The following is a 26410-nucleotide window of genomic DNA, read 5'->3' as shown; positions in this document are numbered from 1 at the left end:
CCCATACGACTCCCACACTGGTGGGATGTACAACCTGCAGCAAGCTCTGGGCTCCAGTGACTTCTCAGACTGGTGGGTGTCACAGCTTGGTGGGCACTGCCAGCCCAAGAGCGTTGGCCCCCCCAGATTCCCTGGCTGGGGGGAAGCTGCAGCTGGCTGGCAGAGACCCAGGTCGTGGCGGTTCCCAGCTGCACAGCAGCCAGGGTCACATTCCCGGAATAGCTGAGAGCTTTGCTGTTCACACAGGAAAAGGTCATCCTTGTGCACACAGGCAGCTGGTGGGACCACTGCATGGGTAGGGCAGGGGAAGGAGCAGCCACGGAAGGCAGAGGAAGCCCAGCAGCTCCTGTCAGAGCTGAGGTGTTCCCTGGCTCCAGCCCAGCAGGATCCAGCCCTGGCACAGCCAACGGGTGGCTGCACACAGCTCTGAGCAGGGAGTAAATAAGGCTACAGCAGGACAGAAGATGGAAACTCCAGTAAAGCACGGAGAGCTGGTGGCAGAGACACACCATTTCTCCATGAGCACCTGCAGGGCCAAGGCCATAGAGGTATCAGAGTCACCTGGGACTGGGACAGCTTTCACTAGGACAAGACAAGAGCCAGCTAAGGACAAGAAATTTATTGGTCATTCTCTATATGCAATTATATATTAATCTGTATTAGAAAGCAGCAGTCACTAAGTGCACAGAGCAGCACCAACTCCTGCCTCTTCTCACACTGGAGACACGGCCACACAGCCCAGCCCAAACTCACCCTCCTCTGCACTACAGCCAAATCCAGGGGTAAAAGACTAAACCTGCAGGTGGTGAGGCCAAGGAGCACAGGAGTGACCAGCAGGGTGTCAGCTGACCAGGACCAAGGACCACATCTCCTGGAGGTGCAGGTAGAGTTCTGACTTGATCCCAAAAATACAGTCATTTATAGCACAGTGCTGGCAAAGGTAGGGACAGAGCCCTGAGGTTGTTCCACCCCAACCAGGAGGTGAAGGGAAAGATGGTTCCTCCATCACTGAGCCAGGCCACAGGGCCTGGGCAAGCACATGGCAGGGTGCAGCAAGTGCCAGAGAGCACCCAGGGCTTGGAGCAGCTGCAGGGATGGGGCACAGCCATGGACAATATTCCACCACAGGGACTCAGCCTTTGCGTGGCAAGGAGAGCTGGTCAGGCCCTAGCCTGGCACTAGCAGGAGGAGCAGAGAGTGAAAGCATCCTCTGTCTGGGGAATGCCACGCTGGGATCCAAACAGTCCAGGTTCCTGGTGGCAAGGGTGCCTGCCCGCTGTCCCAGGTGTCAGGCAGTGCAGGCCACAAGAGCTGGGTCTGTTTCATCACTTGATGAGCACCTGGTTGCACAGAGCACACACAAACACCGTCTCCCTCTGAGCCTCGGGGGCTGGAAAGGAAAGCAGGCGTCAGAGATGCTCCCCCTTTCCCACCACAGGCTAGGGACCCCAGCCACAGAGCTGCTCGGAGAGCTGCAAACCCATTGCTGCTCTGCCCTGAGCCAGGCTGCACTGGGCAGGTCCTGTCTACCCTCCCCACCAGGGCTGGGGCAAATCCTGGGGCAGACAGCACAGGTGGAAGCAGGAACTCTGCCCTCCTCCACCTTTCCACTCACCCGTGGCTCCCATCACAGCCTTGGGGACTTTGAAGGAACAACACCTGGAGCAGAAGCTGTTCCCACAGTTACTGCAGCTCCTCTGTGGAGAGAGATGGAGGTGAGTCCCAGGTGTATATTGGACTAACTCAGGAATAAGGGAAGGGCGCCACAAGTCTGTAGAAGGGGAGGCAGCAGGAAGACAGCAATTTGAGCCTGGAGGGGACAGGAGATATATCCTTCCCAGAACTGCCCAGGGACTGTGTGCCAAGTGTCACACATAGGGGCTCAGATAAGGCAACAGGATGGTGTTTGTTTCTGTCATTCCCACAAGCAGACCCATGCTCTGCTTCACCAGAAATCTCTCAGGCCACAAGTCATGGACTAAACCAGGACACAGAGCTACAACAGCACATGTGGGTTTGGTCTGAGTTAGCTTCCAAAGGAGTAAAGGGACAAATGCTCCACAGTGCAAGGGATTCCTGGCACCATTAAGCACATGGCAACACCCAGCACTTAGCTGAGGTCATCTGGGCTGAGACCAAGGCCAGACACCTGAGCTGCTGGAGAAAGCCAGGGCAAGCCAGACATGGGCAACACCTCTGCCCCAGGTGCACCCAGCAAGCTGGGGTAGAAGCCAAAGACTCACCCTCTTCTTGAGCACAGAGAAGGTGGCTGCACAGCCCGTGCAGCTCCCTGAAAGAAAGAGAGCAGAGGTCAGACAGGGCTCTGATGCCTGGAGCTGTGAGCGGTAGAGGAACACCCACAGCTGTTGTAAAGGTTTCGCTTGGAGATGACGTTCCTGCACCTTCCCATCCTTGCCTTTCCTAGGTAGGGCTGGGAACATACTCCCCATGGAGAGGGGAAGGTCACTGGAGGTGTCAGCACAGCCCTGGCAGGTACTGCACCACTCTGTCCACTTCAAGTCTCATGGTCACCACTGCAAGCAGTACAGATCCCTCTGCTGAGCTCCCCCAAGCAGCACCTGCTCCCAAACTCACCGAAGTTGTTGCTGGGGTAGCGCTTGCGCAGGCGCTCGGTCAGACGTGACACCTTGCTGCGGATCACTTCGTTTTTGCTCATAAAACCATTGTCCGGGAGGCTGAGGTCAAAATCGGTTGAGCACTGAGAGCTCTCGTCATCCTCCTGCAGAGAGCAGAGCAGTGGCTGGGGCCATGCCAAGGGCTGCAGGGCAGCCCACCCCAGAGACGGGTACCCAACAAGCAGGATGCTCCACCTGGCATCACCACAAGCCACTGGCAAACCAAGAAAAGGTTGCCAGCCCCAGTGGGAGGAGATGCTCCTCTTGCACGCCTTGGCATGGCAGTACTCACCATGACCAGCAGCTGGTTCTCCTTCTCCCGCAGCATGGGAAGAGATGAGGGTGAGCATAGACGGAGTCAGAGGCACCCAGCCCCACAGCCACCCTCTCTGAGCACCCAGTTTGCCCACCAAGGCCCTTTCCCACCTCAGCTGCCCTTCAGGCACAGCCCACCTCCCACCAGGCTCAAACCTCAATAGCATCTTTGAACTCTTCATCAGGTTCTGCCTCCTCTGCCTCCTCCACGCTGCCAGGGGTAAGGTCCTGCAAGAGATTCACATAGCTAGTCCAGCTGTTCTCCTGCCTCTGTTCAAAGGTGGACCCACATTCCTGCAGGAGGTTCCAGGACAATGGACCAGGCCTTGGGCAGCCCTATGAGAAGACACGAGTCCCTGAAGGTGAGATGAGGCCCCATCTCCCCAGACCACATCCTAACGTGTGGCAAAAGGACTTGAGCCAAGCCCCCAGGGCAGCAGAACAGCCTCTCAATAACTCAAGAGTAGTTCACAGGCTTCCAGCAAAGCTGGCAGCTCAAACAAGTTTGTGGGTAGAGGGACACAGGCACGGTCAGCCCCAAGGGGCTGACTCTGAACTCCCACGGCCCAGCTGCCAGCCCTGTCCCTATCTCACCTCTGTGCTGGTGGGTGTGGGGGTCCGATCTGGGGCAGCAGCTGCTGGCAGGGGTTCAGCAGGCTCTGGAGTGCTCTCGAGGGGCTTGGTGCCCACACACTGCTCAATCGAGGCCTTGAGCTCCATTATCACTGGTAAGGGGAGAAAGCAGCTGGAGTAGGGTGGCACTTCCCTTCTCCCAGCCCCACCACACAAAAGCCATCTCCAAGAGTTGATCTCCAGGGCCCAAGGTGGGACATTGGCACATACAACCTTGACCCCTCAGGCACTCTGAGCCCCTCTTTGCTCACATATCAAAGTTAGGGCAGTAAGGAACCCCTCCAACACCTGCCCCAGCTCAGGATAGGGAACAGAAGGGGCCTTAATTACAGCTCAGACACATCCAATGCTCCTCCAGCATGTGCCACAGAACAGGGAGTGCCTCCAGCTCCTCTCTCTTCCAATGGCATGTTTTCAGACCTGTGTCATACATTGCCACAGGCACTGAACACGTTTCAAGTCCTGAAGAGCAGGGTCAGGGACTGAGAGGGGTGGTGATGCTCATGCACAGGCTGCATTAGCAGGCCATGGTTTGCCACAGCACAGAGAAGAGAACAGCACTCAGGCTGGGACACACATCAGGAAAGAATCTCACCTCCAACAGCTAAGCCCTGGGACCACACCACCCACCCTGGGCTGTTGAGCACCATCACAGGGCACTGTTGCCCTCGGGAGGGGGGTTCAAGCAGAGCCTGACACTGTGCACATGGGAGGGTGCTGGGAGAAGCCCAGGGCAGGATCCCTGGCCTCAGAGGGCCTTTCCCCAACCCATCCCACACAGAACACTTCCAGAGAGTTCTCATACCTTGGTAGAACTGGGTGTTGCCCAGGAACAGGGTGCTGTTGACGATGGCCAGGACCCAGCAGAGGGGCAGTAGGTAAAGGACACAAACAGTGCCCAGCAGTGCCCCATAAAACCTACAGAAACCAGCAGGATACTGCAGTCAAGTTGGAGCAACTCACACCACAGCATAAAACCCCTTCCTTCATCTGGTGTTCCACTTGCTCTCTCCAAGTACCAAACACATCAAATACAGCTCCGAAGGCCCCCTCTCACCACCAAGCCCGCCACAGGGTGTCTGACCCAGTACTACTCACTGGGAAGAGACAGTGGGGTTCTCCCAGTACAGCACACGGTACACGGCCTCACAGCTGCAACACATCCCGCTCAGAAACCCCTCCAGCTGGATCAGGCTGTGAATAAGACCTCAGAGTCACAAAAAAGCCTCACAAACACACACTCTGACTCCCCCCCCAAGGGTTACAGTGGCCAGACTGGCACAAACCCAGACTCTCTGCAGAACCCCAGAGAAGCCTTCTCGGCTGCAGAGGTCCCCACAGCCCCGGAGCTGGGGCAGCCCCAGGGACTCACAAGCTCTTGACCTGGGCGATGGCCTCCTGCCGGGAGAGCTGCACCTTGCGCAGGTCCTCCCTGCGGATGCTGTGGTACCTCCTGCGCACCAGCTCCGGCTCCGAGGGCCGGGCCCGGCACGACTCCTGCAGGTAGCCCAGCAGGGCCGGCACGGCGACCAGCAGGGCGAGCATCGAGTACCAGGCGGCTGGAAGAGGTGGGACAGCGTCAGCCCGGGGGGTCCGGGGAGGGGACCGGCCTCGACCCCCGACACGCACCTTGTCCGAGGGTGAGCAGGAGGAAGTTGAGGCCGAGGCAGACCAGGAGGGAGCACACGGGCCGCTGCCACCTGCCGAGACAGGGGGAGGCGAGGGACGTGAGGCCCCGGGGACGATCTCGGTACGGGTCCCAGCCCACCCCATACCTACCTCAGGAGGGAGCGGACGCCCTCGGCCGCGTCCCGCAGCGGCTCCAGGTACAGCTCCAGTCGCCGGTAGCTCCGCACCAGCTCCAGCAGGTCGAAAGCGGCGGCGGCCTTGGGCGGCGACGGCTCTGGTGGGGCCTCACCGCCGCCCGCCACCCCTTCGGAGCCGCCCGCCGCCCCGTCCCGCTCCACCGCCTGCATGACGGCACCGGGGCCGCACCGGGACGGGGCTGCACCGGCACCGCCGCCCTCGGCCCTCGGCCGCTGCCGTGACGCGGCGGGCGCGCCGCGAGCGCAGCCAATCGGGGAGCCGGACCAGGGCGCGGCGCCGCGCGCAGCCAATCAGAGGGCCGGACCGGGGCGCGGCGCACGGGCCCCGCCCCCGCGGGGCGGAGCGGGCGGCGCCGGAAGCGGCGGCGTCTCCTCTGGTGCCCGGTGCCGTCCGGCCCTGCCCCTGGCGCTCCGTGTGGGTCCTGCGTGCGGATGGGTCTGGTCTAGACACGAGGCTCGGCCCAGACCCGCGGTTAATCAGCGTCCTGGCCCTATCTCGGTTCACCTCTGCTCTGGTGTAGCGCTCAGTCACAGCCCGGATCCCGTCCCAGTCCGGGGCTGAGCACGATCCGTTTCAGTCCTGGTCCAAGTCTCAGTCCCAGACTGGGTCTTGGCATGGCCTGCACCTAGCCGTGTCGGGCACAGTCGGTTTGTCCCCGTGAGCCCATTGCTGTGGCACCTCTCCCCGGGGAGAGACCAGGGCGCAGCCCCACACGCGTGGGCCCCACGAGGGAGCGACAGGTTCCCTCCAGGCCCGTAACCGTGGCTGGCAGCTCACCTGCTGCCCCTTCGTGCCCCCGCAGCAGCCCAGCCCTGGGTGCACTGGCACTGTCCTGCACAGCAGCTCCCCATCTCCCTGGGCACCACGAGCTGTCCTGACAGGTGCTTGCAGTAGAGCAGGGCTGCTGGCTCCCAGGGATGCTCTGGGGATCCTGGGCTTCCTCCGATGCCAAAAGGCAGGGATCTCATAATACTCCATGCAACCTTGTTTTACCCCTGTGCTGACTCCTGGGCAATGAGGGCTCAACAATGCTGTCGGCTGTCCACAGCCTCTGCTGAACAGGGGAGGCTCAACCCCATCCCAAGAGTGCATCACAGGGCTGGAGCCAGTCCTGGGAGATGCCAGCTGCCCCTAGGCGGTCCCTGACCCTCCGGTCCCTGACCCTTTGGGGGCCCAACAGCGTGGGCATGACTGCCTAGCAGTGTCCTGGCCCAAGGACAGAGGGCTCTTTCAGCCCTGAGTGACAAAGCCCATAGGAATGCAGCTCCATCCTGTCCTCAGTGCATCCCTGCAACCACATAGCCCTGGGGACTCAGTCTCCCTCTGCTCTGCCAGGCACTGAGAGGTGCCAGTGAAGCCTGCCTGTGACCCCAGAGCAGCCCAGGACATTGTGACCACAGCCAGGGGCTCCAAGTAGGGAGGCCCCAGGACAAAGGGCTACAAGACTACGGAGCTGGGGGTGATCCCAGCTCAGACCTCGTACTCAGCAGGTTCCAGCTCCAGCACAAAGCCCCAGACACCCAGTGAGCTCCAACATTGCTTTATTTGGAATGTGAATCCACGGGCACCAGAGAGGGGGACAGAGGGGGACAGAGCCAGCATGACAGACAGGGCTGCAGAAAGCCAGAGAAAGGCACTTGTGCTGGCAGAAGCACAGAGGGCATTTTGGGCAGCCTGGGCCAGGGACTACACCAGAACAGGCGGAGGCAGGTGATGTCAGGGACCAGCCCTGACAGGGCAGGGATGGCACATCCCACCCAGGGAAGAGACACATGGCCCAGGGGTTGGCAGGGCCCCTGAGCACAACAGATATCTGCTGGGACAGCACCTCATGATGGAAGCGGGGACCCAGTACCAACCCCAAACCCCTTCAAGCCCCAGGAGGATCACAGCTGCTGCTCTCCACCCTAAAAAAGGCACCAGGGAACCCCAGGCAACAGCCAGACCCTGTGGCCAGCTGCTGGGGACACCCACCCCACTGATCTGAGCCCATACAGAGACTGGGGCAGACCCTCCCTCGCACCAAGACCAAAGGAGAGGATCTGCCTCCAGGCAGGGCTAGGAGGGCTTGTGGCAGGGCAGCCCTGGTGTGGTGCTCCTCCAAAAATTCTGTCTCTGGCTGCCTGTTTCTCCAGTTGGCCCTACATGGCCTCCTCAGGGCTTGGCCCTTGGTGGATTGTGGAGGCTGATCCAAGGCTGGGCTGGTTCCAGTGGCAGTGTCCTCTTCTCCTGTTCTCCAAGACAGGCTGTCCCCCCACAATGCCCGGTCCCAGTTCCCCCATGGCCAGAGTGCCAGCAGCAGCCCAGCACTGCCATGCTGCCATGCTCACCCTTCCACCTTGCCACAGTCTCCAGGCGCTGCCTGGTCCCAAGATGAAGTCGGAGAGTCCAGAGATCAGAATCTTCTGGGATGATAAACCAAGTGCAGCAGAGCCAGGCAGGGCTGCAGGCCAGCCTCCAGAAACATCAGCGAGGCTGTGCCTGTTCCTTTTGGAGCAGCCTGGCCCCAGTCTGCTTCAGTGGCTCTGGATGGCTCAGAGCCACAAACCTCTCTGCAGAACAGCAGGAGAATGACCCCAAGACTGGCCCCTTCAACCCCCAGGGGCACCTGGCCCCATCCTGGGGCTGTACAAACTCCAAGGTTGGAGGAATTTACCCCCGCCCATGGTAAGACCCCACTCGTCCTTCCCCTTGTCCTGCAGTGATGGAGGCCTTGCTGCCCTGCTCAGACCCCAGACTGGACCTGGGTTGTGTCCGGGGGCCTGGGGTGATGCTGGGTCTGGTCGTGTGGTACCCGGGTGTCTCCACACCCCCAGAGTGCAGGGCAGGGACAGGCTGAGCCCCGCGGGGATCCGATAAGATGAAGGATGTTTTCAGGCCAGACAGAAGGAGGGGCCCGGGCTGGGGAAGCCGAGTTCAGAGCCTCTGTTAGGGAATTGCGGAGGCGCCACGCAGCTGGAATGGCGAGAAGGGGCTGCCAGTGGGTTGGGGTGGTTTTTATGCCCACCCAACCCCACTAGGCACCACTGCCCCCCTTCTCAGCTCTCCTAGGCCAGTTCCTCTCCACCCTGAGGAGAGGTCAGCACCCACCTGAGCATGCAGCATCTGCAAGGTCGGGAGCAGGGGAGTTTGGCAGAGGTCCTGGAGGGGCTCCCAAAAATTGATATCCCTCTTAGGGGCTCTCCACTTGGGTCCTTCCTTGGGTTCAGAGGTGGGAGAAGGGCCTGTACAGTGGCTGGGTGTCCATGATGTCTCGGTGCGTTGCAGGGAAAGGTGTGCTTGGGGAAGGCCTCTGTCTGTCCATCCATCTGTGCAGGGGTCTCTGGAGGAGTTGCAGTGCAGTCAGCCAGGAGGGGATGGGGCAGCAGGGTCACTTTGTCCCAGAGAGGGGCTGTGCTCTGTCCGTGAGCGAGAAGAAGGGGAGCCAAGTGGCTCAAGGTCTCAGATGATGTCACGCTGGTCCCGGCAACGCCGTGACAGGCAGTAGAGCCCGGAGAAGAGGTACAGGCAGGCAGTGATGCCCCCGCAGACAGAGGCACTCAGGTAGGCACCGTAGAGGCAGTGCTGGCTGTAGCCTGGCAGGTTGCAATAGCTTCTCTGACCGGCCTTGTGGCCCATGATGCCAGTGGCGGCTGCATAAAGCCCCACACCCAGCGCCAGATCGTGCACCAGGTTGGTGAGGAGCCAGCGGGAGCCCAGCCAGGGCACCAGCTCCCAGCGCCCCAGCAGGCTCAGCCCGAAAAGGGCCAGGGTGAGGAGCCAGACCAGGACGGCGGCGAAGAGGGCGAAGTGGGCCGCCCCCTCGTACTTGTTAGCCGCCACCGTCACCCAGAAGGCAGCGCCCAGCGCCAGTTGCCCCAGGCGCAGCAAGCCCAGCGGGCTCCTCAGGTAGGCGCGGTGGAGGCTGAGCGAGCCGCGGGCCGGCGGCCCCGGGGGCGGTGGCACTGACGGGGGAGCCGTGCGAGCCATGGCGCGGCCCTGACTGCTCCGGCGCGGCTCGGGCGGGACTCAGGGCCCCGGCAGCGACTTCCTTCCCCGGCCGCTGCCAAACATCTGGCACTTTTACGGTCCTCCCCGCGCGGGGCCTCTCTCCTCTCCTCCCCGCCCCGCCTCCGCCTCCCGCCGGCCCACCGGACACCCGAGGGCCGCCGCGGATGCCGCCGTCAGGCACGAACCGCCGTGCCCCTTCCGTCCCGCCGCCGCCGAGGGAGCCCCTCCGCAGGGCGCGAGAGGCGGCGGCGGGAGGCCGCGGGAGGCGGCGGCCGGTGTCGGCGGCGAGTCCCGGGGACAATGCACCGGGACGCTGCGCGGCGGCCGGCGGGGGGCGCGCTCAGGGGTTCCCCCCCTACGTCACTCGGGATTCCCCTTGGAGTGACGCGCGCCGTGGCTCCGCCCAGGGGCGAGGGCTCGCCCGCTGCCCGTGACGTCACCTGCGCCACGTGGCCCCCTCCGACAGGCGGTGCGGCCGCGCCCCTCGGCGCCGATTGGTCCTGACAGCTGGGGGGCGGGCGGGGATTGGCCGTGGGGCGGGCGCGGGGCGGGCGCGGGCGTGAATGAGCGGCGCGCGGGGCAGTGGCGGGACCCCGGCGCGGTGGCGCGAAGCGAGTCCGGGGGCGCAGCGAGTGCTGGGCGGACCCGCCGCCGCCAGGTCTGTGCGAGGGGCCGTCGGGCGCGGGGCGGCGGCGGAGCGAAAGTGGGTCACGGCGGGGCCCTGCGCCCTAGGGCAGGGCGGGACCGGACTTGCGTGCGCCAGCTCAAGCCGGGGCGCCTCCCGCGTTCCTGGGCGGCCCCGCCCGCGCGGCTGGACTCCTGCCCAGCGCCCTTCCCCACCGCCCGCCCTTCCTCACCGGGCATCCGCGCAGGATCCCCGGGGAGGCGGGCCGGGCCGAGCGGCGAGAGCGAAGCCTGACACCGTCTCTTCGGTGCCTGCAGCGGCCGGGGCCATGGGCACGCCGGCCTCTGTGGCGAGCGACCCTCCGGGGCGGGCGGCGCCAGCAGCCCGCGGCCGTAAGCGGGCCTCGGCCAACATCTTCCAGGGCGTGGGACTGCTGGAGCTGCGGAGCCTGTTCCAGAGCGGCGGGGCCGAGCGGCCCGAGGAGCGTGCCCGCCTCGTCTGGCGGTATGCGGGCCAGCGGCGCATGGCGCGGGCCCTGCGGCGGCTCCGGCGGCGGCGAACGGCCCGGGCCGGCGGCGGGATGGCGGCGCTGCGGCGCTTCGGCCACCTGCGGTAGGTATGGGCCGGGGCAGCGGGGAAACCGGGGGAAGCCCGGCCGGACCACGCCCCTAACACAGGTTTCTTCCCTGTAGGATCGCGGAGAAGGAGCTGGAGAGCGACTGCAGGGCCCAGACAGGCTCGGGGTCCGTGTAGCAGCGCTGAGCGGCCGGGGCCGTGGAGGGCGGCTGCTGGAGAGCAGGTGTCGGCACTGCCGGGCTCTCCGAGGACACTAAGTGTATTGGGCAGGGTGCAATGAATGGTTAATAAAGGGTGGATAGTGGTGGCTGCGAGGCTCTGGCTGTGTCCTGCCCATCCTGGCCTTCCCTCAGGGTGGCAGGACTGGGGTCGAGGCCACTGCACTGCACCCAGTGCAATGGGAACAGCCTCACAGAACGGGTCAGGTTGGAAGGGACCACAGTGCTCATCTGGTCCAACCTCCCTGCTTAAGTAGGGTCATCCTAGAGTACATTGCACAGGATTTCATCCAGGCAGTTCTTGAATACCTCCAGTGGGGGCTTCTCCACAGCCTCTAGGGGCAGTGTGCTCCAGTGCACGGTCACTCGCAGTGACTGCCCTGGCACAGTCGCAGGGACAGCTGGAGAACAAGCTGCATGCTGCCCTGCAGGACAAGAACTGCGCGGAAGAGAAACAGAGATTCTCCAAGGAAACATTTCTCTGCTGGAGGACTAGCTGGCCAAGCTCCCTCTCCAAGAGCCACTGGGCCTGGGAAAGGCTGGTGCAGGACCTGCAGGCACAGGGTGCGGAGGGGCAGGCTGGGCAGCTGGCCCCCCTCAACACCCAGCATGAGCAGACCCTGTGGGAAAGGGTCTTCCCAGCAGCAACTCTGCAGTTGTGGAAGACCAATGCATCCCTGAGCAGGTATCCATGGATACCAGCCAGGCCACCTTGTCCGAGGAGCCCCAACCTGCTCTAGGGTGCAGCAGAGACACAGATGTGGCCGGCTGAACGGCAGCTGTTATTCAGACAGTTGCATGGTTTAAATACATTACATACATTTCTACAGTGCATTAGAACAATACATTTTGGGTCAGTCAGATGCAGCTGGGCCTGGCCGGGGAGCTGGGGTCTCCACTGCTGCCCCCCCCTGTGCTTGCACAGCCAGTGCTGAGCATGCTACCCATTGCAGGAGACAGGGGAGCTGCTCTCCCCTCCCAGGCCCACACAGCAGAGCCCCAACCTGCCATCATCCCCTTCACTCCCCGAGGATGGGCTAACAGGACAACAAGACCCAACACCAATTTCCCCCAGCAGCAGGAGAAGCCACAGCTCAAGGCAAGCAAGTGCAGGCAGCAGCCCTGATACTGTTCCATACAACACAAGCTCAGCAGCTGCTGGGGAGAAGGGGGCTCCCTGCCTCCCCCACCCACAGCAAGCCTGCGAGATTGTCAGCTCCAAGGCAGCCAGGAGTCCATGCTGGTCCCCTAATGCGCCCACCCATGTGGCAGAAGAGCCCCTCCAGCCCTTCCCTGGCAGACCCCTGCCCCTCGAGGGGGTCCCTAGGCACAGACAAGGCTGGCACCATGCTGGCTGCACAGCAGCCAGGCAGCTTGCTGGGAGCAGGGGAAAAAGCCAAGCGAGAGCAGCTGTGGAAACCTGGCAGGAGAAATGGACTGGGGAAGCAGAGGGGGAGCCACCTGCTCTTCTCAAGGATAATCCAGCACCTCTTTCCCCTTAGTGTCTAACTGCACCCAAGCCAGTCCCATGTGTTGTCCCTCTTATGTCCCCTCCTCGAGCCCCCAGCCAGAGAACAGCCATTCATTGTGGTCCCCGCTGCACCCGTGGGCAGCAGGAACTCCCCCTGAGGAAAGCAGTGTGCACGGGGTTGGGGCAGAGGAGGGACAGTGGAGGAGTACACCACACCCTTAGGGAAAGGGAGGGGGTATCACCTTCTACAGGCCTTCCCAGCCCAGCAGCTGGCACGGTGGGAAAAGAAAAGGGCCAGTGGCTGGTGTAAAGGGCTGGACGGATCCTGGCCTGGGCAAGCCTGTTCATCAGAGCCCCATGCAGAGGTGCTCAGAACCGCATGCAGGCCAAGGAAGGGAGGCAGGGGCAGGGTCCCAGCCACGCCACAGTTCCCAGCGGATTCCCACACCTCCCCTGGCCTCTGCCCCAGACAGGGCACCGAGCTCCAATGGAGCTGGGGAGGGACCATGCCCAACCTGCCTGGCTCCTCCAGTTCAGCTGCAGGTTCCTCCAGCTGCACCTGCTCGCTCTACCCTGAAGGCCAAGTCCCAGCCACAGAAGCCAGCAATGGCCCAGCTCCTCTTGCAGTGCTAGTCCGAGATGGCCAAGCCCTGTCTGTGGCTCCCGCAGCTACCACCATGAGAAGAAAGGCTTCCGGCTCTGGAAGCTCTGCGTGTAGGACTCACTGGCAGAGCGCTGGTGGGAACGCGCTGTTTCCACAATCACAGGCGGCATCTGAACCAGGTGCAGCGGGCTCTTCCCGTCTTTCAGCGCCTGCGTCAGGTTCAGGATCTGTATGGCACAACAGAGCAAAGCCTGAGCTGCCCTGCAGGAGCAACAGAGAGCATCCACTCCAGCACCCTTCCTATCACACAGGCAGGACGAGACTCCACCTCTGCCTTCCCCACACACAGCTTACCTGGCCTCTCATGACAGCAATCTGCTTGTGAAACTGTCCTCTGTCAAAGCCAGGGTCTTTCTGCAAAAGAGAGAACACAGTGGGATCCATCCACTGCCTCATGCCATGCACAAGATGACTGCTCCTCAAGTAAGCCTCTCCCCCTGTCCCATGGGTTTCCTGCTTCTCCCCATGCTTAATCTTCAGCTCCTGGTAGAGTGAAAACCCTGCTATGCCTCAGCCCGGAAACACTGTTAGAAGCTTGGCCACCGTTCTTTCCCCTGCAGCCTTGGGAGCTCCCCAACACCACTCCCACTTTTCTTCCTCCCATATCATCTTCACCCACTTCCCCAGCACACCTTGAAGAGCTCATACAGATCTTCCTCCAGGTCCTTGACAAAATTGGGGTCTGAGATCTTGGGAAGAATCAGGTCCTTGATCTCCTGTGAAAAGGGGATTTTGGCCTGGGGAAGCCACGCCCAGTAGAAGGGGTCTGTGGGAGGAAGCAGGAGACATGAGAACTTGGGAAGGCAAAGCACGGTGCCACATGTCCCTTGATTCCCCTGCATCTGGGACCCAAGGTCCAGCATCAGCTTCCTACAGTCTCTGCTGAGAAAGAACTTCCCATGAACCCAGAGATTTGCAGAGGCACAGCCCTAGTCCTCTCCTCTACAGTCCTTAAGGAGGATGCCCAAGCATGGGGTTGTATGGCTTGCCACAGTGTCCTGGCACAGCCTAAGGGACTCACATGCTCTCCAGGAGTCTGGGTGTTTCAAGGGAAAGGCCAAACCGTTGTCTATAGCAGCCAGCTTGATGATGGGCTCCTTCACCACCACCCAGTCACTGTCCTGGAAGGAAGCAAAGCATGTCATAAGGAGGCCTCCCCTAGCAGGAAGAGTCCCTCTCCCACTCCAGCCCCACTGCCAGGATCTTTGCCCTGGCTACCACAGAAGTACAGCAGCCTCTTGCCTTGTAGCATAGCCCCTTGCCCACAGGGAAACATTATCTGTTTCGGGTGGGAGGGGAACAAAGCTGCTTCCCCCCAAGGCCTCACTCTGAGGATTCACAGGTCCAGCAACACCAGTTTTCCCCACAGAGCATTCTCACAAAGTCCCACTAGGCCACAAACCACCAACACAAAGGGTAATAAAAGGCCCAGGAGACAAGATCAGGTGTCCACACGCTTGGAACCCAGATGGGAAATTCCTGTCTGGCCTGACAAGCAGTCAGCTTCCAGAAGCGGAGTCCTCATGTTGCCCCTGCCCAGGAGGAGCCACTCACCCGCACGCCTGCGCTGTCCAGGGGACAGTCATACTTGATGAGCCAGTTGTCATTGCCCCGATCTGCAGGGAGATAAAACCAGCTGCGTCACCACCAGGGCCTCCCTGCACTGTGCTGGGCAGAAGACTATTCCTCCTCTGACCCAGAAGTGAGACAGAGACATTCTAGGCCCAGAGACCTTAAATTTGCTGTGGGCCTGGGAAGTCACGTCAACCCTCACAAAGCTAGCCCTGGAGGTCCACGTATTCCCAGTTTGCAAGAGAAAGGTCAGCCTGCAAGCCCCAGAGTGCAACCCCGACCCTTCCAGCCAGGCAGGAACTCAGGAACCCACTGTGAGATGCGATATAGAGGCACAGCCAGGTGTTGGATCTCTGGATGTCCCTGGAACCTCACAGCTGGGAAACTTTCAGCCAAGCACAGTGGTGGATCCAGATCTGCTAGAACGCAGGCCAGCAGCCAGAGCCCCCAGTGCTGGATGGCCACAGCAGCTGCACTCTGCTCAGAGGCAGATGTCATCTGGCAGCAACTGAGTGGCATTGAGAAGAATTTCAGGTGCTGGGAAAAGCCAAGACCCTATCTCCCTCCCCTTTCTCCAACATGATAGGACATGACGGAGCAGGCAGCATCCCACACGAGGCAGCTGGCCCTACCTGTGTTCCTGATGATGTAGTCCAGCACCACCAGCCGCTCAAACTGCAGCAGCAGCTGCCGGTTGGTGTTCTCCGGGAGCGGCTCAGCCTCAAACCGCCGCAGCCAGTAGTCAGCATCCTTGTAGCCTTCCACAAAGAGCTGGAAGGAGCCCACCTGAGGCAAGGAGAGGCTGTGTCACGGAAGGCCACAGAGGGCAGGGAGGTGCCGGCAGGCAGGTGTGCAGGCTGGCAGCCCTACCTTGGGTGGCAGACCAATGCGGTTGAAGCGCTGGCCGACTTTCGGCACCTTCTCCAGGGCCAGCCTCTTTCCTCGGGACTTCACCCTGTCGATGGCACTGTAGTTAAAGGTCTCACTGGCCAGATACACCACCTGGGGGGACAGGAGCGCAGTCACAGGACTGCCTGATAAAACCAAGACACAGCATTTCTCACAGCTCTGCCCAGCACAAGCATCCCCACAGCTAGAGCAGGAACAGTCCTGGTCTAGAGCTCTCAATCTACGAGGTCAGCAGTGCCACAAGACAAGACACAAGCAGAGCCTTCCCAAAAAAGATCCCAGCAGCTTTCCTCTCACCTTTGTGCGGGGAACAATATTGAGTTCCAGTTTTTGGTCTACCAGGCTGGCACCCGCCTCCGACAGGTAGCCCTGGTTCAGGACCAGGCAGTCTCTCCCAAAGCAGCACGGGCAGCACAGCTTCTGCAGCCACTTGGTCCACTTGGGGTTCAGCTGCCCGTATGGCTCCTCATTCTTGGGCTTGAAGACGCCAATAATTTTCTGTGAGTGGGAGGGAGGAAGGCTGATTCCAGGCACTTGGCAGAGGTGGGACCACCTCCCCCAGCCCACAGTGGGGACATTCAGGAACAGGCCCCCAGAACAGCCCTTCACTGGGACCAATAACCAACCCCTGGGACCAGGCAAACCCTGCAACTCCCAGGAGGGAGGCAAACAGGGGATGGGAGGGACTCCTGCCCAACCAGTGACCCATTTCACAAAAGTGGGGTACTGCCCAAAGACTTTGTCCGAAAAAAACACCAGTGATGATGCAGTCCCCTGGTAAACATACCAGTCCCATTCCAGTAACCTTTGGATAGCCGGAGAATGTACTGCTCATTGTTGGTCATTACATCCACACAGAAAAGGGAGGGAATAGCAAATCTTGCCCTGGCTCCAAAGTCCATGGAACAGAGCTGATCCCCAACTGACCAGAGAAGGGACCAGCCCAGGCAGGGCTCTGTGCTGGGGGCCCAGCAGAGACAGCAGAGGGGCTGGCTCTCCCAGTCAGCTGTGTATGCAAGGGCACAGGTGGCTTCAAACTGGCAATCAGATGGTACCAGCAGCACACTCGGCCCCTCAATCCAGCCTCGCGCACACTGACCCGACAGTGGGGGCAACAGCACAGAGGGCACAGAAGCCTTGTGCTTCACCAAGCCAGGGTTGCAAAGCCACACAGATGAGACAAGGGCTGGGGCAGGAGAAAGGCCACCTGTCCCCAAAGGCCAGGGATCCCTGGGGGGCTGTGCAGCAGCTCCAGGCTGGCAGCCCCCGCTCCAGGGTGACTCAGGAGCACACGCCACAAGCCCTCCTCCCCAAGGCTGGTGCCAGTCATGGCCTGAGTGGGTGACACTTCCCCAAGCTGAGCTCTTGTCAGAATGTGGAAGTTAAATATGAGTTTCGGCACCTCAGCAGGGAACCCCAGTGCAATCCCAGTCTGTCAAGGGCCAAAAGCCAGCCCAGGGCAGGCAGAAGCAAGGTTTTGTCCACTAGGAAGAGGGACAGGAAGGGTTTGAGGGAACAGGATCACTTGAGCCAGGATCACAGCCCAGATCACATGGTGGAGCCACTTCCACTAGGCAGGCAGGCAGGCAGGCAATCCCCTTCACCAGCCCCACGTGAAGGCACACAGCTGCCAACACGTCCTTGGATATGAGCCTGCAAAGAGGCTTGTCAGGAGCTCTGGCAGGACGGAGCCCTGTGTTCTATGGAGCCATTCCAGCAGAGCAAGGTCCAGCTAGGCAGGGACAGCAGGAAAGTGATGGCCAGAGTTCTGGCAGCGCAGTGTTCCCTTCCAGGCAGACCTGTGCCGGGAGCAGCACTGGCAGGGAAAACAGGTCTGCCTGGTGCCAGCAGCAGAGCAGAGGGAGCCCAGCCAGCACAGGAGCACAGTCAGCAGTGGGGTGACCACAACCGCCAGGGCTGGGCAGCACAGCCTGGTTGGGACAGCTCGGGCCCCAGAAGCCCTGAGGGAAGCAGACACAGAGGAAAGGTTTTCCCCCCAGTATCTTCCCCCTGCTGCCCACAACATCCACACACTGCACTCTCTCCCATGCCAGTAGTGGGACATTTTTGGCAACCATAGACAGAAACCAGTCACACAACAAATTTGCTGACAGCAGGGCAGTCCAGGGGACCCGCCAGGTGACAAGGCCGGGATTACACAGACTTTGGCTCCTTGCACTTATGTTCCACCAGCCCTCCTTGAGCTCGGGTCTCCTACAGCCAGGCAGCCTCTGCCCTGCCACCCCCAGGCAGCTCATCCGGCCACCCACTCCAGTGACTCCAGGTCTCATATTGGGCAACAGGAGGGAGCAGGAGGGAGCAAGGCGGTGTCAGGAGGAACTGTGTATTTCCCTAGAGACCACCAGCTCAGCTGGGACCTGCCTGTCAGAGCTCCCAGGAGCCAGGCTTCACCCAGGGCAGGAAAACTAGAGCACATCAGAGACCAGAGAGCCCAGTCCTGCTCCTTAGGAAGCATCCCAGCACACACGTGGTGAGGGAGTCACAGGAAGCAGCAGCAGCTCAAATAATTGGTCTGGGTGCAGCAGGTCACAAGACAAGCCAGCCTGTGCTGCAACACATCCAGTCAGCAGCACAGAGATGGCTGCCCCACAGCTGACCAGGTCTGTGGGGGACCAGCTACATGCCAAGCACTTTGCCTCCACTATAGCAACAATACAGCCACAGAGGAGACATCTCACTCCTCTCACAGGCCAAAACCAGCTCAGCTCACAGAATCACAGGCCTAGAGCTGGAGTCACCATGGTTAGGAGATGCACAGACCTCGGAGAGAGTGTGACCTCTCCTCTGTGGGCACGAGAGCCACAGAAGATGCTGAATCAGCACTTGGACACACCCTCCCCTCCATTCTGGCTGCTGGTCCCACTGCACTTCTCGCCAGGGAAGCTCAGACCAGCTCTCCACGGCCGGTAACCCCCGGACCAGCACCACGAGTTCTCCCTGCAGGAAACCCCTCCGCAGCCCGCAGGCCCCGAGGACCACGCGGGGCCGCGCCCGGCTTACCCCCTGCGGGTCCTTAACGAAGTAGCTGCCGCTGGAGCCCTGCGAGATGCGCTCGGGAAAGATGCCGCGCTCGCTGGCCAGCTCAGCCCGCCGCACCACCTCGGCGAACTCGGGATCCTCGGGGAAGTCGTTGCGCTCTCGCTGGGCTGCCGCCGCCGCTTGGGCTTGGGCCTGCGCCGCCGCCTGGGCCTGAGCCTGGGCCTGCGCCGTCGCCGGGCCCCGCGCCCCGCGCTCCAGCAGCGGCTGCCGCTCGCGGTCACGACCGCCGGGGGAGCCGGGAGGGGAGGGCGGGAGGGGTGCGGCGGGCGGGAGGGCGCGCACAGCGCCCCCCGGCAGCCCGTAGTCGGGACCCTGCGCCCGCTCCGGCGACACCAGCGGGCTCGTCTCGTCCATCGCGCCGCCCGCCCGGCCCCGCCGCGCTGCCGCTGCCGCTGCCGCTTCCGGCGCGTCACCGCGCCGCCGCGTCCCGTTGGCTGCCCCGCCCCCCGCCGCGCCACGCCCAGTTGAGGCGCTGCGACGGAAAGCGGGGCGGTGAGTGCGGCCCTGGTGCCGGTGGGGCCAGCCCGGGAGCCCCCGCGCCTCTCACCGCCCGTCCTGGGAGCCGTGCGGGGGTTCACCGCCCTCACGCCCCCGCTGTGGCGGCTGGCGCCAGTGCCCCACATAAAAATGGCCGCCCTGGAGCGGCAGAGACCACTGCTGCCCTTCACAAAGATGGCGGAGGCAGAGGGGGTGCTGCTCCTCGGCAGACACGCCCGGGGTGGGGAGCGCCTTGCCCCACACAAAGATGGCGGCGAGCGAGGGTGTGCTACGGAGTTGGCCAATTAGCAGCCGCGTTGCTAGCGGTTGCCGTGGAGACAGCCAACGGCGAGAGGGGATGGACGCTGGCGGCGTGTCACCGCCCGGCGGGGCGGGTGCTGGAAGGGGCGGTGGCGGCCACCGCCCCTTGGCGGGACCTGGTGGGGAGCGGTGCGGGCGGACAGCGCGGAGCCAGGTGAGCGCGAGCCGCAGGCCCCTGCGCCGCTCGCACCGCCCGCACCGTCCCCGGGCAGGCACCGGGCCCGCGACCATCGCCACGAGCGTCCCACTGGTGGGGCGTGCGTGCATCGGCCGTGGGTGCATGGACACTGCAGGGTGTGGGTGCATGGACACTGCAGGGTGTGGGTGCATGGACACGGCGGCGTGCGGGTGCATCCCCCCTGGGTGCATGGACACGGCAGGGTGTGGGTGCATGGACACGACGGCGTGCGAGTGCATCCCCCGTGGGTGCATGGACACGGCAGGGTGTGGGTGCATGGACACGGCGGCGTGCGAGTGCATCCCCCGTGGGTGCATGGACACGACAGGATGTGGGTGCCTTCACCGTGGGCGCGGTCACGCCTCCGGGCACACTCCCGGCCTCAGGAGCTCCAAGTCGTGAAGTCCCCCGTGAAGTGTCACAGGCCGTGCTGGCGGAGTTCGCAGCCCCCGGCAGCCCCCGCCCCTCCGCCTGGCACGGCTGGGTAGGCTGCGGGCTGCGAGCCGGCGATGAGCTCCCGGGTGCTGCCATCGGCAGAGAGCACTGTTCAGTCGCTGCTCGCCTCGCCTGGGGCCATTTCTCTGGACACAAAGCCTTGGCAAGTTCGTGCTGTGCTCCTGGGTTCGCGTGGCTCAGCACGCACCGCTCGGGTGGTTCGCAGCAGAGTGTGAGCAGATACACTCCCTTTACGTGCGGGGTGCCCCTTCCCGTCACGGGCGCTGCTTGAGCTGCACCGGCAGCTGCTGGAGAGGCAGCGCCCAGCCCGCCCGCGGGGCTGTCTCCGTGCTGGTGCCTTCCCCGTGTGCTGGGGAGGGCTGTGCCGCGTGGCAGCGGCTCTAGGGGAGTACAGTTTCCGAGTGCTGCTTACTGTCTGCAGGCAGGTTTGTAAGCCCTGAGTAGTGGAGCAAAGCCCTGAAGCCTCAGGGTCCTCTCTCCGCTGTCCCTTTCAGGAGGAGTGGCCTCCCATCCCTAGGAGTGAGCCGGGTTTGCCCATCCTTGATGATGGAGCTGGAAACGCCACAAGCTCTCTGTACCCTCCCCTGAAGAGCTGGCACCAAGCACAACCCAGCATCTCCTCTCCAAAATGCCTGTTTCTGCCTGGGACTGCCCAGGCCCTTGGCCTGAGCCTGCATGATGCAGGACCCCTGGGATTCTGCCTGAGTGCCAGACAGCTCCTGCCACACTGCTCTTCCTGCCGTTCACTCACATTTCACAGGGCTGTGACCCCCGTGGGCTCACATTGCTCTGAACCCTGCAGTGGGGCGGGCAGCAACCCGAACCTGGCAGCTGGGGTTTCAGAGCCAGGGCAGGGTGGCTGTGCTCCTGGGGTCACCTCCCCATCTGCACCATGCCTCAGCAGAGTCATCCCCGGGGCAGGCAGGTGCCTCTCATCTCTGTGAGATGAGGAGATGCAGGGGCTCTCGGCAAGCTAGACTGCTCTCCCTGCCCAGCAGCTCTCTGTGCCTCTTCCCGCCAGCTCTTGCCCTGCTTTGCCGGAGGCTGTTGCCATGACACTGACTAAAGGCTCCTTCACCTACTCCAGCGGGGAGGAGTACCGCGGCGAGTGGAAGGAAGGTGAGATGGGGCAGGAGGGGACGGTGCCATCTGTGCTGTGAGACAAGCAGCCCCCATATCCCTGCCTAGCTCCACATGGGGGTAGGCCCTGCCTCTGTCCAGCACTGCCCCTTTCTGCCCTCACCTAGGTCGCAGGCACGGCATTGGGCAGCTGACGTTTTCCGACGGCACCGCCTACGTGGGGCACTTTGAGAACGGGCTGTTCCACGGCTGTGGAGTGCTCACCTTCTCTGACGGCTCCAGGTGGGCACTCCTACGTACACCTCCCCGGGCACCCCAACTTGCTGTGGGGAGCTGCTGCCTCAGGAGCTCCTCCCCACTCAGATACGAGGGGGAGTTTGTGCAGGGCAAGTTCAATGGCGTTGGAGTCTTTACACGCTGCGACAACATGACCTTTGAGGGCGAGTTCAAAGGCGGGCGCGTGTACGGCTTCGGTGAGTGCCTGGTGGCGTGGTGCAGGCATCCACACAGCCCCTGCTCAGCACAGCCCCTTCCAGCATCTCCCAATTTGTCCTTTCATCCCCTGCCCCCATCCCCAGTGGGTGCTTCTCCTTGCCCCTCCACTCTCAGCCCTTCCCTCCTCTTCCCAGGTCTCCTGACCTTCCCTGACGGCTCCCACGGGGTGCCCCGCAACGAGGGCTTCTTTGAGAACAACAAGCTGCTGCGGCGGGAGAAATGCACAGCCATCATCCAGAGGGCCCAGGGTGCCTCCAAGTCTGCCCACAACCTGACAGCATGACGGTGCCCCACATCCCCTTCCGCCAGAGCAGGGACCCCTCTACTTGGGCACTGGCTGGCCCTGCTGGCCCTGGAGCAGGGATGTGGCACTGCTGGGTGCCTCCTTGCCCTTTGTCCCCACCAAGCATCCTCCTGCCAAACCCCTGCTGCTGGAGGGGATGGGACCCTCCGCTCTCCACCCAAGTGCCCCGGGGCAGCCATGGTGCCTTCTCTTTCTGGCTGTAGCCCTGGCACCTGCTGGAGCAGCAGGAGGGCAGGGTGGTTGGAGCTTGGCCTCTCTGTCTCCCAGAAAGACTGTGGACCACTAGGGCTGCAAACCTGCTGCAGAGGATGGAGCAGTGGGACAGGGGCTGGTCCCTGACCCCACTGCCAGGGTGCCTTGGCTGGGAGCTGCTTGCTGGACAATGTGCCCCCAGAGGGGCAGTTCCTGGCTTGCTTCGCTGCCCTGGTCTGGAGGCAGGATGGGTACCCTGGGCACGCTGTGGTCTGTACCCTCAGTTCTGGGTGACTGGCCATCCCCCTGCATGCCCTGGGTAGGGTGGCATGGTGTCTCGGAAGAACCCAGCCTGCTCTCGAGGCCAGCTGATTCCCCTCATCCCTGTGTTAATCCGCCTTACCCACTGCCTTGGCGACACCAGCAGCAGCATCCCCACCTAGGGGGATGGGGAGATGCCCAGCCTGGCTCATATCTGCTGCATGCTGGTGGAGGGTGGGAGCAAGGAGCAGGGTCAGCAGGAGCCTGGTATGAGGGTCACAAGCAGGGCTGAGTGGGGTGGCAGGACTGGAGCAGGGGGCCTGGGCAGGGTGGAAGGGTATAGAGGCATGGCGAAGGGGCAGGCAGGGGGAACGCAGCTCCCCATTTTGCCCTCCACATGCATCCTTCATCTCTCTGCTGCATGCTCACCTTCACCCTGGTGTGGTCCGGCTGGCTGTGGTGCAGGGGTCCTGGAAGCCCTCACTGCCTGGTGCGGGGCCGCAGGGGCCATACCCTCCCTGCTGGTCTCTGCCCACACCGGTCCCGTGCCTTGCCGTGACCCTGCCTTGTGCTGCTGCCTGCACGGGCCTCAGCTGAGTAAACCATGTTGCCAAACACCTGTGCCATGTCCTTTTTGCTGCGAGCAGGGATGGGGCAGGGGGCTTCTCCAGGAAGGACTGCAGACACAAAGGGAGGACAGCCATTTTATTCATGGCACAAGGATCCACCCCTTCCCAGGTGAGAACAACAGGCCCCTGGGGGCTGGCAGGGATGCAGGCTGGCCAGGGGTTGCCCCCTTTACCCACTCTGCCCAGCACAGTCATGTCCCAGTGTCCCCACCATGTCCCCCGTTCCTGGGGTCCCTGACTCCTGTGCCTTCCCAGTGTGGGAAGGGGAAGATGGGGGACCTCTTACAACCAACCATTGGTGCTGAAGGTGTTCCTCAGCTCTTCAACCTGGGCAGGGCTCAGTGGGGCCAGGGGTGCACGGCAGGGACCACCGTAGTAGCCAAACCACTCCATGGCCTTCTTCAGCCCCGGAACTCCGAACCGGCGGGTGACCTATGGGAGGGAGGATGCAGGAGCTTGCTCCCATGGGCCAGCATGCTTTGTGGGCTCTGCTTTGCAGCCCCTGCTCCTTGCTCACCATCGCTCCTGCCCTCCACATGTGGGGCTGCAAGGGTGGGCAGGGTGTGAGGTGACTGCAGCACCCCATGAACTGCCCACCATGGGATGGGGGTGCAGAGCACAGCTCCACCAGGGAGCAGCCCTGGGGCACGGTGGGCTCATTGCAACAGGGACAGGCTACTCCATAGTGGGCTAGGGGCCCTGGGAAGGAGCAGTTCTTCCCCCTATTGTTGCCTATAAACAACCAGCAAGGCTCTCAGAGTGGGTCAGGCAGGTGCCCACTGCCAGTGGACATGCAGTTCCTTAACATGGCAGGGCTGGCATTTCCCACCCTGTCACCTCCAGCCCGGCTCAGCTCACTGGCCAGGTGCTGTGCCATCCTGTCACCCTGAACCACTGCTCCACCCCCTGCAGCCCCAGGGACTTCCATCTTTTGCCTCCCCCTGGCTCTGCCATGGCCTGGCACCCCTTCCCCTTAGCATCCCAGGGATGGCTGTCTGCTCACTGCTGTGTTGGGCTCGATGAGACGGTGCTGCAGGTCACGGGCCTCCTCCCACTGGCCCTTACGGCACAGGCGGTCCAGCTGGCACAGGGGGGCCCCCAGGATGTTGGCGAGGGCACAGACACCCCCAGATGCACCTAAAGACACCAGGGCACACTGGCAGCCAGTGTGGCATGCTGTGCCCAGCCAGCACCTCGCAGGCATCACCACCCCTTACCTGCCTCCCCCTGCCCGCATGCCAGTCTCTGCCAGCGTCCCCAGGGCACACCCTGTGCCCCCAGCCAAGGAGGGGCAGCTGCACCTACCCACAGCATAGCTTGCCAGCAGGAAGCCAGCCGATCCTGCCAGCACCTGGAAATCATCCTGCCTTGTCTTGTGGACCATCAGCCCCATGCGGGTGATCTGGGGAGAGACACGCTGTGCCCTGGAGTAGGCATCACCCGTCCCCCTCGCCACATGGTTCCTGCCAGCAGCGCTGGAGTCTGGGGAAGGGCTGCAAGTCCCAGCTCCCTCTTTCCAGCTTGGGGCCAGGTTTGGTGGCAGCCAGCCCTAGGAAAGCCCTGCTCCACTCACATCCCCACCGCTGTCCTTGATCCCAATGATGTTGGGGTGCTGAGCCAGGGTGATGACAGCCTCCATGGGCAGGTCCAGGCCGGTGTTGGCAGGGACACTATAGAGCACCACGGGGATGGGGGATGCATCACCGACCTGCAGGCAGCCAGACAGAGCTCAGCAGCTTGGGTGGGTTGGAGACACGCTGAACATGCTCCCCATGCTGCTGCCCCAGCTGAGTCTGCCACAGGCCCTGGACATGGCTCACCTCCGTGTAGTGATGGACCAGGGCAGCACTGGTCATGGCCCCCCGGTAATAGCAGGGTGTCACAACCAGCGCCACATCAGCCCCCGCCTCTGCCATGCTGACAGTCATCTCAATGGTGGCCTGGGTGGCTGGGGACGAGGCAGAGGGGTGAGGGGTGCTCCGGAGGTGACGCATGCCCCCGGCACTGCCCACACAGGCACTCACATTCACAGCCCGAGCCGGCCAGCAGCAGGCGGTCCCTGGGCAGAGCCCGGTGCACGCTGCTCACCACCTCCAGCCGCTCACGGGGCGCCAGGTAGGGATACTCCCCATTGGAGCCCAGCACCACCAGCCCTGGAACACAAGTGTGGGGAGAGCAGGGCTTGGGCACATGGGCAGAGTGCCAGGACTTCCAGGTACCCCCATCACTCTTACTCCCTTCTTTGCTGCTGGCACCCAATCAGGGCTCTCTCCAGCCCACAGTATGCCCTCTTCCACCTACATCCCTGCAGCCCCAGATCCTCTGGTCAGAAGAGAGGAGACCCCAGGGCACATCCCTGCAACCCCCAGCCTCTTCTGCAGCCCCTGTCCTATCATCCATCCACTCTGGACAATCAACAGATACATATCCCATGAATGTGTGTGAGTGTGCACAGGAGTGCAAGCACACCCATAGGGCACAGGGTAGATGCAAGCCTGCAGCTACAGCTACATGTGGAGGATGTGTGCAAGCCTGCACATGTGTGGAGTGTGCATGCAAGCACACACTGGCATGCGATGGGGGTATGCAAGGACACACACATGTGCCCGGGCACGTGCCATGCAAAGGGCCCCAGATGGGTCAGCCGAGGGGTTGCCAGCTCTGGAGCAAAGTCCGGCTGGAGGCTGAGCACCCTTGGGAAGCTGGCAGGCTGCCTGCACAGTGCCACACAGCCTCTATGGTGGGTAGGGATCCGACAGGAGCCTGCACAGAGAGGGAGCGCAGGCAACGCTTACCTCGGAAGGGGATGCTGGCATAGCGGGACAGGTTCCCCTCCAGCTGGGCATAGTCCACCTCCTGTTTGGGTGAGAAGGGGGTGGCGAGGGGTGGGAAGATGCCCCTGAGGTCGAGTGAGGGCTCTGGTCCCTGGGGAGTGCTGAGCCCCCGGCACTGCCTGGGGGCTGTCCAGTGCAGAGCTGCCAGGGTGGGCCAGAGAGATGAGGCGAGGCGGGTGCTGAATGCCATGGTGGTCTGGGTGCTGCCGCTGGCTGTGCTGCCTGCCCCGCCGAGGGCTGTTAATGTTTGACAGGGCACGTGAGAGACCCACAACCCTGCTGGGCAGATGACACGGGGGGTGGTACCAGGTGAGCTCAGGATGCTCTTCCCCACGCCAGAAGCTGGCTGCAGGAGTTCAGCAACCATCCAGGTGAGCCCCAGCCACTCCAGCTGTGCTTTCCTTTCTGCTTGCCAGCCCTGGCAGCCGTCCCTCTGCCTCCTACAGGGCTGGACTGCAGGACCAGGGAGGGACCAGGCATTGCAGGCAGTCCAGGGGCTGGGGGCAGGGATCACCTGCCTCAGCTGTTAGTGTAGGGTCTCCTGTAAACAGGTGAGTGGGAGCATTTCTGGGTTGGGAGTAGTGAGCACTGCACTGAGCAGAAAGGTCCCAGCCTGCAAAGGGGTCATGTGTCCCCAGGAATGGCTCCAGTGGGGAAGGCAGGAGGACAAGCAGCCATCCAGCCCCA

The 26410-nt window shown here is 62.5% G+C and overlaps 6 protein-coding genes across 10 annotated transcripts; 2 read left to right on the top strand and 4 right to left on the bottom strand.

The window, feature by feature from the left end:
* Positions 1–604: 604 nt before the first annotated feature.
* ZFYVE27 (zinc finger FYVE-type containing 27) lies at positions 605–5627 on the bottom strand. 4 transcript variants are annotated; one of them, XM_051800195.1, is made up of 12 exons: positions 5364–5627; positions 5214–5284; positions 4957–5143; positions 4683–4778; positions 4390–4502; positions 3546–3676; positions 3108–3179; positions 2929–2949; positions 2596–2740; positions 2244–2290; positions 1616–1697; positions 605–1340 (listed from the first exon to the last, which is right to left on the bottom strand). In XM_051800195.1, exons 1-12 carry the CDS (start codon positions 5558–5560, stop codon positions 1168–1170), a joined length of 1335 nt encoding a protein of 444 aa, XP_051656155.1. In that variant the 5' UTR covers positions 5561–5627; the 3' UTR covers positions 605–1167. The 4 variants fall into 4 exon arrangements, with proteins under 4 accessions (XP_051656155.1, XP_051656157.1, XP_051656156.1 ...); XM_051800197.1 differs by having other exon boundaries at positions 605–1390; positions 5364–5625; XM_051800196.1 differs by lacking the exon at positions 2929–2949 and having other exon boundaries at positions 5364–5624.
* Positions 5628–6935: 1308 nt separating this feature from the next.
* On the bottom strand, positions 6936–9990 carry MARVELD1 (MARVEL domain containing 1). The gene is made up of 2 exons (XM_051799585.1): positions 8502–9990; positions 6936–8366 (listed from the first exon to the last, which is right to left on the bottom strand). Exon 1 carries the CDS (start codon positions 9378–9380, stop codon positions 8853–8855), a length of 528 nt encoding a protein of 175 aa, XP_051655545.1. The 5' UTR covers positions 9381–9990; the 3' UTR covers positions 6936–8366; positions 8502–8852.
* Positions 9969–10909, top strand: AVPI1 (arginine vasopressin induced 1). The gene is made up of 2 exons (XM_051799587.1): positions 9969–10638; positions 10719–10909. The coding sequence occupies exons 1-2, from the start codon at positions 10355–10357 to the stop codon at positions 10777–10779; spliced, it is 345 nt and encodes a 114-aa protein (XP_051655547.1). The 5' UTR covers positions 9969–10354; the 3' UTR covers positions 10780–10909.
* A 670-nt stretch (positions 10910–11579) lies between these two features.
* PI4K2A (phosphatidylinositol 4-kinase type 2 alpha) lies at positions 11580–18895 on the bottom strand. The gene is made up of 9 exons (XM_051799581.1): positions 18458–18895; positions 15734–15934; positions 15398–15529; positions 15160–15313; positions 14510–14571; positions 13977–14076; positions 13588–13721; positions 13250–13309; positions 11580–13122 (listed from the first exon to the last, which is right to left on the bottom strand). Exons 1-9 carry the CDS (start codon positions 18848–18850, stop codon positions 12961–12963), a joined length of 1398 nt encoding a protein of 465 aa, XP_051655541.1. The 5' UTR covers positions 18851–18895; the 3' UTR covers positions 11580–12960.
* A 313-nt stretch (positions 18896–19208) lies between these two features.
* On the top strand, positions 19209–22850 carry MORN4 (MORN repeat containing 4). The gene is made up of 5 exons (XM_051799584.1): positions 19209–19448; positions 20950–21047; positions 21176–21290; positions 21372–21481; positions 21638–22850. Exons 2-5 carry the CDS (start codon positions 20981–20983, stop codon positions 21784–21786), a joined length of 441 nt encoding a protein of 146 aa, XP_051655544.1. The 5' UTR covers positions 19209–19448; positions 20950–20980; the 3' UTR covers positions 21787–22850.
* Positions 22851–22948: 98 nt separating this feature from the next.
* On the bottom strand, positions 22949–25977 carry HOGA1 (4-hydroxy-2-oxoglutarate aldolase 1). 2 transcript variants are annotated; one of them, XM_051799582.1, is made up of 7 exons: positions 25685–25977; positions 24914–25042; positions 24710–24837; positions 24463–24597; positions 24195–24306; positions 23893–24026; positions 22949–23321 (listed from the first exon to the last, which is right to left on the bottom strand). In XM_051799582.1, exons 1-7 carry the CDS (start codon positions 25911–25913, stop codon positions 23172–23174), a joined length of 1017 nt encoding a protein of 338 aa, XP_051655542.1. In that variant the 5' UTR covers positions 25914–25977; the 3' UTR covers positions 22949–23171. The 2 variants fall into 2 exon arrangements, with proteins under 2 accessions (XP_051655542.1, XP_051655543.1); XM_051799583.1 differs by having other exon boundaries at positions 24195–24291.
* Positions 25978–26410: the final 433 nt, after the last annotated feature.

The sequence above is a fragment of the Manacus candei genome, unplaced genomic scaffold (assembly GCF_025592945.1).
Source record: "Manacus candei isolate 608988 ecotype Guabito, Panama unplaced genomic scaffold, ASM2559294v1 h1tg000050l, whole genome shotgun sequence".
In the NCBI taxonomy this organism is placed as follows: domain Eukaryota; kingdom Metazoa; phylum Chordata; class Aves; order Passeriformes; family Pipridae; genus Manacus; species Manacus candei.
This window is presented reverse-complemented; position numbering and strand designations above follow the sequence as displayed.

Coding starts and splice junctions, on each gene's coding strand:
- ZFYVE27 (XM_051800195.1), bottom strand. CDS start 5,560: ATGCAGGCGGTGGAGCGGGACGGGGCGGCGGGCGGCTCCGAAGGGGTG. Junction 5,285..5,363: donor GGCGTCCGCTCCCTCCTGAG/GTAGGTATGGGG, acceptor CTGTCTCGGCAG/GTGGCAGCGGCCCGTGTGCT. Junction 3,677..4,389: donor CAACACCCAGTTCTACCAAG/GTATGAGAACTC, acceptor TCCCCTTACCAG/TGATAATGGAGCTCAAGGCC.
- MARVELD1 (XM_051799585.1), bottom strand. CDS start 9,380: ATGGCTCGCACGGCTCCCCCGTCAGTGCCACCGCCCCCGGGGCCGCCG.
- AVPI1 (XM_051799587.1), top strand. CDS start 10,355: ATGGGCACGCCGGCCTCTGTGGCGAGCGACCCTCCGGGGCGGGCGGCG. Junction 10,639..10,718: donor CGGCGCTTCGGCCACCTGCG/GTAGGTATGGGC, acceptor TCTTCCCTGTAG/GATCGCGGAGAAGGAGCTGG.
- PI4K2A (XM_051799581.1), bottom strand. CDS start 18,850: ATGGACGAGACGAGCCCGCTGGTGTCGCCGGAGCGGGCGCAGGGTCCC. Junction 14,572..15,159: donor CTACATCATCAGGAACACAG/GTAGGGCCAGCT, acceptor ATCTCCCTGCAG/ATCGGGGCAATGACAACTGG. Junction 13,123..13,249: donor TTGCTGTCATGAGAGGCCAG/GTAAGCTGTGTG, acceptor TGTGCCATACAG/ATCCTGAACCTGACGCAGGC.
- MORN4 (XM_051799584.1), top strand. CDS start 20,981: ATGACACTGACTAAAGGCTCCTTCACCTACTCCAGCGGGGAGGAGTAC. Junction 21,048..21,175: donor CCGCGGCGAGTGGAAGGAAG/GTGAGATGGGGC, acceptor GCCCTCACCTAG/GTCGCAGGCACGGCATTGGG. Junction 21,291..21,371: donor ACCTTCTCTGACGGCTCCAG/GTGGGCACTCCT, acceptor CTCCCCACTCAG/ATACGAGGGGGAGTTTGTGC.
- HOGA1 (XM_051799582.1), bottom strand. CDS start 25,913: ATGGCATTCAGCACCCGCCTCGCCTCATCTCTCTGGCCCACCCTGGCA. Junction 25,043..25,684: donor TGCCAGCATCCCCTTCCGAG/GTAAGCGTTGCC, acceptor CTTGTGTTCCAG/GGCTGGTGGTGCTGGGCTCC. Junction 24,598..24,709: donor TGGTCCATCACTACACGGAG/GTGAGCCATGTC, acceptor GGCTGCCTGCAG/GTCGGTGATGCATCCCCCAT.